Source organism: Myotis lucifugus, unplaced genomic scaffold (assembly GCF_000147115.1).
Source record: "Myotis lucifugus unplaced genomic scaffold, Myoluc2.0 scaffold_750, whole genome shotgun sequence".
Classification (NCBI taxonomy): domain Eukaryota; kingdom Metazoa; phylum Chordata; class Mammalia; order Chiroptera; family Vespertilionidae; genus Myotis; species Myotis lucifugus.
Window position 1 is genome coordinate 28,213 of NW_005871798.1, and position 13,583 is coordinate 41,795.

At 55.6% G+C, this 13,583-nt stretch overlaps 1 protein-coding gene across 1 annotated transcript; it reads right to left on the reverse strand.

Moving 5' to 3' along the window:
• Positions 1 to 108: 108 nt before the first annotated feature.
• NPAS1 (neuronal PAS domain protein 1) lies at positions 109 to 13,250 on the reverse strand. Its single transcript, XM_006109896.1, is given in 8 exon segments — positions 109 to 119; positions 233 to 457; positions 1,675 to 1,840; positions 4,190 to 4,279; positions 4,545 to 4,618; positions 12,496 to 12,718; positions 12,720 to 12,732; positions 13,132 to 13,250. Coding segments are annotated over 8 exon segments (921 nt in total).
• Between the last annotated feature and the right edge of the window lie 333 nt (positions 13,251 to 13,583).

The following is a 13,583-nucleotide window of genomic DNA, read 5'->3' on the forward strand; positions in this document are numbered from 1 at the left end:
GTGGATTAGAGTGAACCCCCCACGTAAGCCGAGAGACCTTTCCTGTTTCTCTAAACAAATACCTTCCATCCCCTCGGGGACGGGGGGCCAAAATGTTCCCAGAAGTTCCTAAGAGACCCCTGGGGGCGGGGGCACCGGAAAGCCCCCGGAAAAAAAGGGGAGGCCCCCCGGGGCCGTGGGGGACGCATTCAAAAAACGGGGGGGGGGGGGGGGGGGGGCGAAGGCCCCCCACTTTTTCCCCGCAGGCGCCGGGGCGCGGGGGCAGGGGCCGGCAGGAGTGCGGGAGCTCGCGGGGTGGCGAGGACGCGGGGCCAGAGGCTGTGCAGGGAGCTCACGCCCACCTTGTACCCCGAGGCCTTGACGTGCAGACCGCGCTTGGTGAGGGTGGATTTCATGCGGACGAAGAAGGAGCGCTCCTGGGCCCGGGAGGAGGCGGGCACCTCGGTGGGGCTGGCCTCTGGGCGGAGTGAAGGAGAGTTGTGGGGTCCTGAGGAGGAAACACACAGAGGCGCCCCTCCCCGCCCCCTTCAGAGCGAGCCAGAGGCCCACCCACCTGACGGTTCTACGAGCTCATTGGCATCTACACTGACCCCCCTCCATGAAGCGGCCTTTCTCAGGCTCAGCTCTGACTCCGGGACCCTGGCGAGGACGCCCAGCTTCTCACCGGGACCTAACACGTGGGCAGGAACTGCGCCCCACTGACACCCTCTGAGGTCACCATCTCCTCCAGGAAGCCCCCCTGGCCCGGCTGGGTCGGAGCCCCTCTGGGGTCTTCACCACACCTGCCCCAGCTGGGCCTAGGCCCTGGGAGGGTGGGGTTGGGCTGTCGTCACTACTGTGTCCCCAGCCCTGCCCAGCACAGAGCTGGGCGCGGAGCAGGGCATCAGGTGTAGCAACAGAGAAGACTCGCAAATAGCGATTAGTCTATAAGCCCCTGGTACAGTCATAAATGTGCTCACACCCAGGTGACCCTGGGCCTCAAATCCAGGTGCAGACATCATCACAGCCCCACACATCTCCCCAGACTTGCAATCACTGCTGACAACTCAGGTGGTTTTGGTGCAAAGCAAACCCCATGTAAGAAAATCTTATTTACAGGGAAGTTGACCTCACAGCCCCCTCCACACCTGGGAGCTAAAAGGAACCGTCCGGGTAACCTAACACCCGCCCTCCTCCGCATGGAGTGGAATTTTCCATGGAATTTTCCATTGGAAAGAAGGGTGAGGAGCACACTAGATCCTGGAGCCAGACCAGCCGGGGTTGGAATCCAGCTCCACTTACAGCTGTGACCTCGGACAGGTAACTTAACCTCGCTGTGCTGGGCCTCAGTTTCCCCCTCTGTAAAACGGAGAGAATAACGGGTCCTGCTCTGTGGGATGGTGGTTAGGATTCCATGCAATTGTGTAGTTACAGGCTCAGCACATGTAAACGCCCAGTGAGCGTGCACCGTTATTTACCTGTCACCCAGAGGCTGCCAGAGGGATCTTTCTAAAGCTCAAAACTTGGGGATTCAGGCAATCTTAGGGGGCCAAGTCTTCCTGCTCCAATTTAGACTCTAAAGGCTTGTTTTGCACAACCCTAAGGAGAGTGGGTTTGGTTTACATGTAACATCGCTGGATACAATGTACCGGTTGTCCCTGCATCAGGCCTCATTCTTTGGGGCCTTGGAATTACCGATCTCAGGAGTATCGGCAAGCGAGGAGGAAGAGGACGAAGAGGAGGGAATGGAGGGCGGGGTAGGGGGCCCGGAGGTCCGGGTCCGCAGTCCCAGCTGCTCGAGGACCTCTGAGTGGTCCCCGGGATGGATGTAATCGAAGACGCTACTGCCCGTCAGCTCCACCTGCCGGCGAAGGGGAGAAATACAGGCGGGTAAGGTGCGCGCAGCCACCGGCCCTCCCGTTTGGACAACTGTTCATAAGCTTAGCAGCGGTTCTCAACCTGGGGGTCGAACGACCCTTTCACAGGGGTCGCCTAAGTCTTAGCCCCTAAGACCATTGGAAAACACATATATAATTACATATTGTTTTTGTGATTAATCACTATGCTTTAATTATGTTCAATTTGTAACAATGAAATTGGGGGTCACCACAACATGAGGAACTGTATTAAAGGGTCGCGGCATTAGGAAGCTTGAGAACCACTGGCTTACAGGCAGGAGTACTTCGTGCCAGTCTTGTGTTTTTATTAGAATTTTTTTTTAAAAAAAGTTTTTTTTAAACTCTCTCACCTGAGGATATTTTTTCCCATTGGTTTTTTTTTTTTAGAGAGAGTAGGAGGGGAGGAGAGAGAGAGAGAGAGAGAGAGAGAGAGACATCAATGTGTGTGAGAGAGTTACATTGCTTGGTTGCTTCCCGCAGGCTGCCTTGAATCGAGCAACCCAGGTATGTGCCCTTGACCGGGAATCGGAATTGGACCTGGACCCTTCAGTGCCCAGGCCCAGCTCTATCCCTGCGGGGGCCAGGGCAAAAGGAACATCTGTAAAGGAGGAGGCTAACCTGGGCTCTTCCTCTGCCCTCCCATGTCAAAGCCAGTGATCATTAACGATTTTCTGCCCCGCCTACTCTGCTAAGAAGCTGTGTAGGGCCCTAACCGGTTTGGCTCAGTGATAGAGCGTCGGCCTGTGGACTGAAGGGTCCCAGGTTCGATTCCAGTCAAGGGCACATGCCCGGGTTGCGGGCTCGATCCTCAGTGGGGAGCGTGCAGGAGGCAGCCAATCAATGATTCTCTCTCATCACTGATGTTTCTATCTCTCTCTCTCCCTCTCCCTTCCTCTCTGAAATCAATACAAATATATTTTATTAAAACAAGAAGCTGTGTAGGGAGTTGGGATGGGGAGGTGTCATAGCCTCACAGCAAACAGCTGTGCCCTGAAATGAACCACAGGATTTCCCAGCAGGAATGGGATTCAAGATACAAACAGTGGAATTAGGACATTTCAGTCAGGCAGACTTTTGCATTCAATTCCCCCCCCCGGCCCCCAATCTTGCAGCAGTCCCACATCTCCCCCAATCCAGGCCCTGTATTCTCCCCACTGTGTTCCTGCCCCAGCATCCTCACTGATCATCTGGCCTTCAGTCCCCCTCAAATGGGGAGCCTCCAGAGGTTTCTCATCTGGCCATGGCCCTCCTCCCCTCAGACACCTCCCAGAGCTGGTGGAGGTGGGGAAGGGGAAGGTGGGGGGGGGGGGGTGAGAGACATCTGTAATAATGTCAACAATTCAAAAGAAAAAAAAGACCTCCCATGGCTCCCACCGCCCCAGGGCTTGGGGTCATCCCCTGAACTCCTCCCCTCATCCAGCCCTTCCCACACCAGCTTCAAGCCTCCCCTCCCTCCCTCTCCCTCCCTCCCTTTCTCTTGCCCACATTCCCCTTCCTTCAGGTTCATCCTCCTCCAGAAATCAGCAACTCACTAAAAGCTGCTCACAGAGGCCAAGGCACTGAATTGTCGAAATTCACCATCCGCCAAAATCTTTCTAAAAACGATATAAGTTGCTAGCAATTGGCATTGACTGGATTGGCGAGGCCTACGATGCCACAGGAGCCAGGACTCCGGACACACGGGCTTTCAAACGCCACAGAAAACCTTCCAGCGCTCGCAGATCCCAAGCCCCACCTGTACAAATTGTTGTGATCTTTTAAAACTGTTACGAAGAAACACGTTTGGGTAAATATGGTGTATTTGGCCACCACTCATGGGCAAACTGGTCTTTCTGCTAATTTGCTTCTTTCAAATTGACCTGTTACTTTTTGTTTTTAAATATTTTTATTGACTTCAGAGAGGAAGGGAGAGAGATAGAAACACCAATGATGAGAATCATTGATGGGCTGCCTCCTGCACGCCCCCTACTGAGGATGGAGCCTGAAACCTGGGCATATGTCCTTGGCCGAAGTCGAACCCGGGACCCTTCAGTCTGCAGGCCAATGCTCTATCCACCGAACCAAACCAGCTAGGGCTTGTTTTGTTTTTAAATTATTTTTTCTTTGACCCATGAATTCGATAACCCTCCTCTGACCGCGAGGAGGAGCCATGTTGGATGCCATGTGGGGTTCCAAGGAACGCACTTTGGGAACCACGGATCCAGTCCCTTTTTCACGCTGGGATGGTGAGGTCAGGAGAGAGGAGGGGGATGCCTGGGCCGCCCAGGGAGGTGGCGGTGGCGCCAGGCCAGGCAGCCTGCTGAGGTCCTTACCTGTGAGAGACCCAGGTAAATGGAGACGGTCTCTGAGATGTAGAGGAACTTCCCCTCCTGGCTCAAGGCAAACACAAAGCCATCCAGGGACTAGAGTGGGAGAGACAGGGCGGGGAGAGGAGGGCCTGGCGTCTGTAAGAGGTTCTGAAACCTTATCTCTGCCAGGATGGATTATTTTTGGGAGCGGAGGACGGGGCCTCACTGGCCCTGGGAAGGGGCAGGCAGGAAGGGGGCCCCCAGCATGCGCCTCCCAGGCCTGGCGCTCTCCTGCGATGGATGCGGGAGAGAAGGGTGCTGTTCTCGGAGGAGGCCACTAGGTGGCAGCATTGAGCAGCAGGTAAGGAAGGGGCCTCACCTGCAAGATGTGTCCTCCCAGGTGCTGCTCGAAGATTTCGGAGACCAGTGCCACGGGGCCCCTGCGGCCTGGGGCTGGGGACAGAGGGACCGGTGAGGCCCGGGCCTGCGGTCTGGCCGACCCTGGCCTTCTGGGAAGGACCCCAGGGAACCAGGCTATGAGTTTCCTCTCTTCCTCCCAGTCCTGAGCCATCATGGGGTATTGAGGGGCCCCGAGCCCTGCGGGGGAGAGACCTGGGATGTGGGAGGAGTGAGAGGGGCAGAGGTAGGCTGGACAGACAGAGAGACAGACAGACACCAGGGGATACAGAAAGGGATTCATTCATTCATTCATCCATCCATCCATTCATTCATTCAGCAAACTCTCCCTGAGCTCCTGTGGCCAGGCTCTGTGTTGGGAACACCGCAGTGACCCAGACAGCCCGGTCCTACCTCACAGGCACCCAGGTCATGGCACATAAACAAGTAAAAAATGAACAAGGAATTATCATTTGTGCTCTGAAGAATCAAATAGATGATGTGGCCCTAGCCGGTTTGGCTCAGTGGATAGAGCATCAGCCTGTGGACTGAAGGGTCCCGGGTTTGATTCTGGTCAAGGGCACATTCTGGTCAAGGGCACATTCCTTGGTTGCAGGCTCCCTCGGGGCTCTTGCAAGAGGCAACCAATCGATGTGTTTCTCTCACATCGATATTCCTCTCTGTCTTTCCCTCTCTCTTCTACTCTCTCTAAAATAAATGGAAAAATATCCTCAGGTGAGGATTAAAGAATAAATAAAGAAATAGATTATGTGAAATGAGGAGGAAGGTGGTGAGGCCTGTTGAAGGGGGAGGGGGTAGCTGAGCTCAGACCTGCAGGATGAGAAGGTGGCAGAGAAGAGACTGAAAAGGAGAAAGAGACACACACAGAGAGATACAGAGCACACGCAGAGATTGAGAGACAAAGGCACAGAGAGACAACTAGATGGACAGAGAAGTGTACAGAGAGATCTAAAGGAACAGAGAAAGAGATAAGGACATTAGAGCTCGACAACAGCCCATTGAAAAATGAGCAAAGGACCTGAATAGACATTTCTCCAAACAAGATCTACAAATGGCTAATAAGCCCATGAAAAGATGCTTAAACTCACTAGTCATTAGCAAAATGCAAATCAAAACCACAATGAGAGACCACTTCACACCCACTAGGATGGCTACACACACACACACACACACACACACACACACACAGAAAATAGGTGCCAGGCGAGGCTGTGGAGAAATCGCACACCCACACCCTCCCCGTGCATTGCTGGTGGGAATGCTAATGGCACAGCTGCTCTGGAACACAGTGCGGTGGGTCCTCGTAAGTTAAACATGGAATTACCCTCTGACCCAGCAATTCCCCTTGTGGGCATGTGCCCCAAAGCACCAAACACGTGCTCTAGCAAGTACTTGTACATAAATGTTCACCGCAGCAGTATTCCCCACAGCCCAAGGTGGAAACAAAGGTCCATTAACTGATGAGTAAACAAAACGTGCTGTATTCAGACCATGGAATATTATTCAGCAATAAAAAGGAATGAAGCAGGGATCCTAGCTAGGACTTTGGTGAACTTTGAACACATTGTGCTAAGCGAGACAAGCCAAGCCTGAGAGGACATATATTTGTATTAGAGACCCAATGCACAAAATTTGTGCAAGGGGCTCGGCCCTCGCGGCCCCACCCACTGGTCATTCCGGAAGGTCGTTCCACCATCCGGTTTAATTAGCATATTCGCTCTTTATTATATAGGATGACTGCATTTATATGAAATGTCCAGAACAGACAAATCCCTAGAGACAGAAAGCAGATTGGTGGCTGCCAGGGCTGGAGTTGGGGGAGGGGAGGGGCGTGACTGCTAAGGGTACAGGATTTTAGGGAGATGATGAAGATGTTTTGGAACTAGACAGAAGTGATGGTTGCCCAACATTGCAAATGTACTAAATGTCACAGTAAATTGTACATTTTAAAATGAGGAGTTTCATGTTATAAATTTTACCTTAATAAAAAAAAATTTTTAAGAGGTAGGGCCTGGCCATTGTGGCTCAGTGGTTGAGCCAAGAACCAAGAACCAAGAGGTCCCTGGTTTGATGTCCGGTTGTGGGCTCAATCCCCAGTATGGGGCGTGCAGGAGGCAGCCGATCTACGCCTCTCTCTCATCGATGTTTCTCTCTCTCGCTCCCTCTCCCTTCTTCTATCTCTAAAAGTCAATAAAAACATTTTTTAAATATATTTTATTGATTTTTTACAGAGAGGAAGGGAGAGAGATAGAGAGTTAGAAACATCGATGAGAGAGAAACATCAGTCAGCTGCCTCCTGCACATCTCCCATTGGGGATGTGCCCGAAACCCAGGTACATGCCCTTGACCGAAATCGAACCTGGGACCCTTCAGTCCCCAGGCCGACGCTCTATCCACTGAGCCAAACCGGTTTGGCAATAAAAACATTTTTAAAAAGTTAAAAAAAAAAAGATAGGGACAGAGACATACACAGACATAGAAACTGAGGAAGACAGAGAGACAAAGAGATGGAGAGGCCCAGGAAACGAGGCGCACAGAGGGAGACAGGGAAAGGGCAGAAAGAGCCATGGCCAATGAGGCAGAGAGAGGAGGCCCGGCCCCCCAGGCAGGAGCTGAGGGCCCAGACCCCGTGTGGGGGTGACCCCCTCCCTGACCCTGTGGAGAACGACCCCCCAAGGCCCCCAGGCTCAGACTGGGGAGCCAGGTGAAGGGTTCGGTGACCTCCAGGGTCCTCAGGCGCCTGGCTCTCGCAGGGCTGGGTCCAGGTCCGGCGTCCAGGCGCAGGCTGTCCCCCTCTGGCTGTGTGCCTGCCCTGGGGCCGGTCCCTTCACCTCTCCGTGCCTCAGTTTCCTCCTCTGCCAAGTGGGTTCGCCAAGAGCGCAGCCCTCCCAGGCTGGCTGAGCATTCAGGCAGCTCAAGGAGCTTCTAGAAAGGGCCTCGCACGGCCCGACCCACAGCAGGTGCGGGGAAATGCGGAGCCACAATGCGTATTAATAGAGTGATTACTATTGTTGTTTCCCGACCATCAAAACACCCGGCGGCGAAGACCCGCCCCTCCGCCAATCAGGGCGCAGCCCGCCGCCCGCCCCGCCCCCTGATGGCTAGGCCACGCCCCCTCCTCCCGGCGCTCTCCCAACCCTGCGCCGTTACATCCTTTTTCCACCCTCGCCTGCAGCTCCAGGAACAATAACTGGGAGTGGGGGGTGGGGAGGTTCACGGGGACCCCTCCCCCGAGATGCAGCGCGAACAAGCCGGGTGACAGGCGGGAACAATGCTGCCTGCTAATTGTTGCAATTTTCCCCTGTCATTTTTGCTAATTCCTTCATTTTCCCTCTCAGAGGATCAGCCCAGGTCAGACTGAACGGCTGCAATTAACAGCGTTAATGGGCGCGTGGGGCCCGGGCGGGGGCGGGGGCGGGCGTGTGGGGAGGGCTCAGCCACTGGCTGTTCCCCCCAAAACACCCGGCCTGTCCCCTGGGATGGGGAGCGCGGGGGTCTGTCCCATCACAGACCGGCGCGCTTCCCTGCCCCCAGGCTCTCCCTCCCCAAACCCTCCAGTTCCCCAACTCCTGGCTCTGTGTTTCCTCCTCTCCTACCCACACACCTCAATTTCTCTGTCCCCCAAGGTAGTTACTCCCAGATTTGCCCCCCTCATGTGTCCTCTCCTCACGTCCAAACCTCAACCAATCACTCACTCATTCAACAAACATTTGCTGTTTTTTGTTGGAGCCTGATTCTTTTTTTTAATTTTATTTTTTATTTTTGGTGCCTGTGACCGGAATCGAACCTGGGACCCTTGAGTCCACAGGCCAACGCTCTATATCCACTGAGCCAAACCAGTCAGGGCTGTTGGAGCCTGATTCTGCTGGAGAAGAAAAAAACGGTCCCAGTTGCCACCATCCCTTCCAGATTGGGGCCTGAAGGCCTCTCCCAGGCCTTAGGAGTCCCCCTCCACTTCCCATCCCAATTGTCCGGAGGGATTGCTGTGGGGGGTGGGGTGGAGGAAGGGCAGAAGGGCTGGAACCTCATTACCTATGAAGGCCAAGGCCGGACAGAAGGAACCACCCCACCACAATCAGGGGGTGTGGGCCTGAGGGCTGGAGGGGGGCATTTCTGCCTCTACTTGTCCTCAGACTCATCTGTAAAATGGGCCCAGTGAGCGAGCAGAATGGGTTTGTGCGTGTAGTAGCACAGAGCCAGGCACACAGTAGGTGCCTAATCCCCGAGTCCTGCCACTGTTCTTAGCAGCGTTACTATGGATAACCTGGGGTACCTCCACCCTTCGCGTGGTTCCTTGCCCTGCACCTTGACCCCTCTCTCTCTCACACCTGTGTCCATTTTCTGTAAGTCCTATGGGCTGTACGCTCACGGCATCAGCTGAGTCCAACCACCTGTCATCCCGTAGCCCCCACCCTGGCCCAGCTGCCCCGCCTCCCACCCAGACCACTGCACTCACCTCCTTAAGGGGCTCCCTGTTCCCACTCACACCCCCCATCACCATGGCTCCCATCTCACTCCGGGTAACAGACAAAGTCCTCACCACAGCCCGTGGGGCCCCGCAGGCCCGGGCCCCTGCTGACCACTCCCTGCCTCACTTCCTCCTCTCCAGACTCCCTCCAACCAGCAAGCCGAGTCCAGCGGCCTCCGTGCCTTTGCACTGCCGCTCCCTCCGCCTGGAAGCCCGCCCAGCTTTCTCATAGCTTCCTCCCTCACCTCCTTCTCCTCTCAGCCCAAAGGTCACGTCCTCAGAGAGGTCATGCCTGGCTTGTGAATTAAGATTCACTCTTTCTCCCCTCATTCCATTCCAGTCACCCAGCTGTGGGATGAGTCTGCTGTGTCCCAGACGCAGGGAACAAGGTGCCGTGAGGGAGGGACACGCAACAAACAAAAGAAATGCGTAGTGTCAGATGATAGCGCTATGAAAGATAAGGCAGAAAAGGGAGACAGGGAATGCTGGGCTGCGGCCATTTTTAGTAGAATGGTCAAGGAGCCCTAGCTGGTTTGGCTCAGTGGATAGAGCATCGGCCTGCGGACTGAAGGGCCCCAAGTTCAATTCCGGTCAAGGGAACATGCCGGGGTTGTGGGCTTGATCCTCAGTAGGGGGCATGCAGGAGGCAGCCAATCCATGATTGATGTTTCTATCTCTCTCCCTTCCTCTCTGAAATCAATAAAAATATATTTAAAAAAACAAAAGACCTGACTGAGAAGCGGACATTCAGAGGGAAGGGAGTCCCTGGTGGCGGGCACAGCAAGTGCCAAGGCCCTGAGGTGAGTACGAGCTTCTCTGAAGAACAGCCAGTGTGTGTGTCGGGGCTGAGAGTGGGGGTTGAAAAGGTGAGAGGGGGAGGTGAGGTCAGGGGGTGGGGGACATGGGGCCCACCTCGCAGGAACTATAGGCCGACCCTTGAGGGCAGGGACTTTGTCCTGTTCCCTGCTGTGTCTCCGGCACCTAGAACAGTGCCTGGCACAGGGGAGGTGTTCAATGGCGTTTGTTGAACAAACGAGCAAGGCTGGTTTGAAATCAAGGCTGTCTTCTCCCCAGACTCCGAGGCACAGAACTAGACTTTAACCTCTGTTGTCTCATTTTACAGATGGTAGACTGAGGCCCAGAGAGAGGCGGAGAGCTGCAGGGGAGGACTCATCCCTGGAGACCTACAACCACGCCCAGTACAGTGGTTGAGAAGGTAAACTGAGGAGCCAGGCTACTCGAGTTGGACTTTCCGCTGGGCCGCTTCCTACATCTGTGAAATGGGAATCAGCATGGCCTCCCGCCTCAGGCCTCTGAGAGGATTGAGCGAGCTAATTTACATGCAGTGCTGGGCGCAGCGTCTGACCTGGGCTGTATTATTATTATTTTTAAGTATATCCTTATTGATTTCAGAGAGGAAGAGAGAGGGAGAAAGAGATAGAAATATCAATGATGAGAGAGAATCATTGATTGGCAGCCTCCTGCACTCCCCTTACTGGGAATCAAGCCCGCAAACTGGGCATGTGCCCTTGGCCGGAATCGAACCTGGGGCCCTTCAGTCTGCAGGCCGACGCTCTATCCACTGAGCCAAACCCGCCAGGGCTGCTGTATTATTACTGTTACTACTTCTGTGATTGAGGAGGTCATGGGATCCCCCTCCTTTGGAGAATGGGAGGCTCAATGCTTTGCTCTCTGAGTCCTGCTAACATGCTGTCCTCAGTTTACCCATCTGAACTACAGAAGGAGGCACTTGGCCTCTTGTTGGGAGACCTTTAGAGCCAGAGACGCCCCCAATTTCCTAATGTTGGGGTATGAGAGGGCGTCCTGCAGTTCCTCCCCCACCAGCTCAGGGGGACAGGCAGGGGCTGATGAAGTCGGAGCTCTGCCTCCTCAGTGCTGTGAACTCAGCCAGCCTGGGCCCCGACTTGCCCACCACCCAGGTAATTGTGTGTGTGTGGGGAGGTGCTGGTCTTCCGTGGGGCTCTCTCCCCACTTCTCTCCCTGGGCTCGGGGACAATAGGCAAGATGTTTATCCCCAGGGCGCACATGTTGTTCGCAGTAATGACAGTAATCAGAGGCTCTAATGCCGCATTCTCTCCGTGCCAGTCAATTCGCCTAATTACCGCCTGGGAAGCCGGATTATTTAAATTTAAATGGTGATTTATTGCGAACTTAATCAATGCTATTTTCTCTCCCCCCTCCTCCCTGGGACCGGGGCAGGAGGGGAATTGGAGCCCCCCCAACCCCCACCTTAAGGACACCTCTTATGTTGGGGTGGGAGAGTAGCCTGGGGTGCCCTGTCCCTGTGACCTCGGATTAATACGATTCACTGTCTTCTAGTAATATGTTAATAACATAACACTTGTAGGTATCTGTCAATAAAGTCTGCATAATAATAAAAGTAGGCATCTAGCCCTGGCTGGTTTGGCTCAGTGGATAGAGCGTCGGCCTGCAGACTGAAGGGTCCCGGGTTCGATTCCAGTCAAGGGTACATGCCTGGGTTATGGGCTCGATCCCCAGTAGGGGGCGTGCAGGAGGCAGCCGATCAATGATTCCCTCTCATCATTGATGTTTCTCTCTCTCTCACCTCTCCCTTTCTCTCTGAAATCAATAAAAAATGTTTTTTTAAAAAGTAGGCATCTATATACCTGTATTTTACATCGTCTCTATTTATGCATTCTAGATTCTGTTTCTTTGATTACTTGTTATCGTGTCTTGGCCACTAGGGTGTCAGCCTGTCCAGCGCAGGGACTCTCTAGTCTGTTTCCTGCTGGATCCCAGAGCTCAGAACAGCAGCAGGCACACAGTAGGTGCTCAGTAAAGCACAGGCTCCCAACAGCCCTGCAGGCACTCCGACAGCAACAGTGGCCACATACTGATTGTTTACTCTGTGCTACGGTGATGCGGGGTCTTTACACATATTACCTGGTTGGTCCTCTCCTTAGCCCTCAGGGAGACGTTTCATCATGATTGCATTTCACAAATGAGGCACAGAGAGATGCGGTGACCTGCCCGGGTCACATGCCGGGTGGCTGGCGTCCCGTGAGCTGTTTCCCTGCCGCTTTCAAAATGTGTTCCCCCTGGGTCCCCTCAGGTCTGGGTGGGAGGCCCAGGCCGGTCCCCTCTGACCCACTCCCGGAGCTGCAGCTGCGGGTCTCCTTTGCGATAACAATGATTCATCTCCGCTACTAAAAGCAACAGCATTCGCTAGTATGACCCCTGGTGTCACCAAGCCCTCGATGAGGCCAGAATTCCTGAAATCTTTCCTCCCCGTGTGCCCATTTCACAGATGAATACACTGAGGCTTGGAGAGTAAGACACCCGATAGGGACCCCACAAAAGGTCTGACTCCAAACTCTATGCACCCTCTGCATCAAGGGCGAGGGCGGGCGGGCGCCTGGGACCCCGGGTCCTCCGCGCGCCACCCCCGCGCGTGCGCACTCACCGAGGCCGGCGGGGGGCCCGGTGGCTCGCAGCCCCCAGGGCGGCGCCCCGAGCGCGGCGAAGCGGCGCAGGCGGAGGTAGGTGACGCAGAGCCGCACGACCGACGCCTTGTCCAGCTGGCTGGAGATGGCCCCGGGCAGCGGGAGCAGCTTGGCCAGCTCGAAGAACTCCAGGTTCTCCTTCCCGCGCCGCGAGCGCGCCGCGTTGCGGGACTTCTCCTTGCGGTTGAGCCTGCAAGCTGTCCGGGAGGCGCGCGGGGAGCCTCAGCGGGGCCCGGGGTTCGGGGATGCGGGGCCTGGGGGAGGGAACCCTGCCTCTGGGGTCTAGGGGACGGGATGGGACGTTGGAAGCGGACTCAATTCTGGAGGTGGGGGCAGAACCCGCGTGTGAAGTTCCACCGGCGGCGGTGGGGACCGACGTGGGGGTGGATCAGGGGGAGGAGGGGGCGGTGAGGAGTGTTGGGTATGGACTGAGGAAGGGCCTGGGAACGCCACGCAGGAGGGTGGGTTACGGGACGACGGGGGAGCAACTCCGGGTAAGAAATTCTAGCCCCGCGGGATGGGGCGGACGCGAGTGTGAATTCTACCCGGGCGCCGGCTGGGGGCGGGGCCAGGCCGAGGGGCGGGGCTTCGCTCACCAGGGTCCGGGCGGGGCCTTGACCGTGAGCCCCGGCAGAAAGTCCCACGGGACGCCGCCCCCGCGCCCTGCCCCGCATCTGACCTCTCCGCCGCCGCCGCCGGGGCAGGGGGCCGCCATCGCCGCGGGGCCTCGCTCAGGCGGGCTCCGAGCAGCCGGCGGGACTCGAGATCCGCGTCTCCTGCGGCGTGAAAGAACCCGAGGCAGCGCTGCGTCCGAAATGGACCCCGGAGGCTGCTGGGAAAACTTACTGTCCTCGCGTAGTGCATGTACCGTCTCAGTACCACCCGATGGAAGGCGGCTCTCAATTCTTCCCCCCGGTTACGTCCACCGGCTGGCCTAACCAATCTCCAGGCTCGATAAGGAGCGCGGGCAGACGAGGAACTATCGTAAGTTGACCTCTTATGTCAACGAATCCCTCTCTCTTTTCTGCTTCTGCTGCTCGTCTTTTTG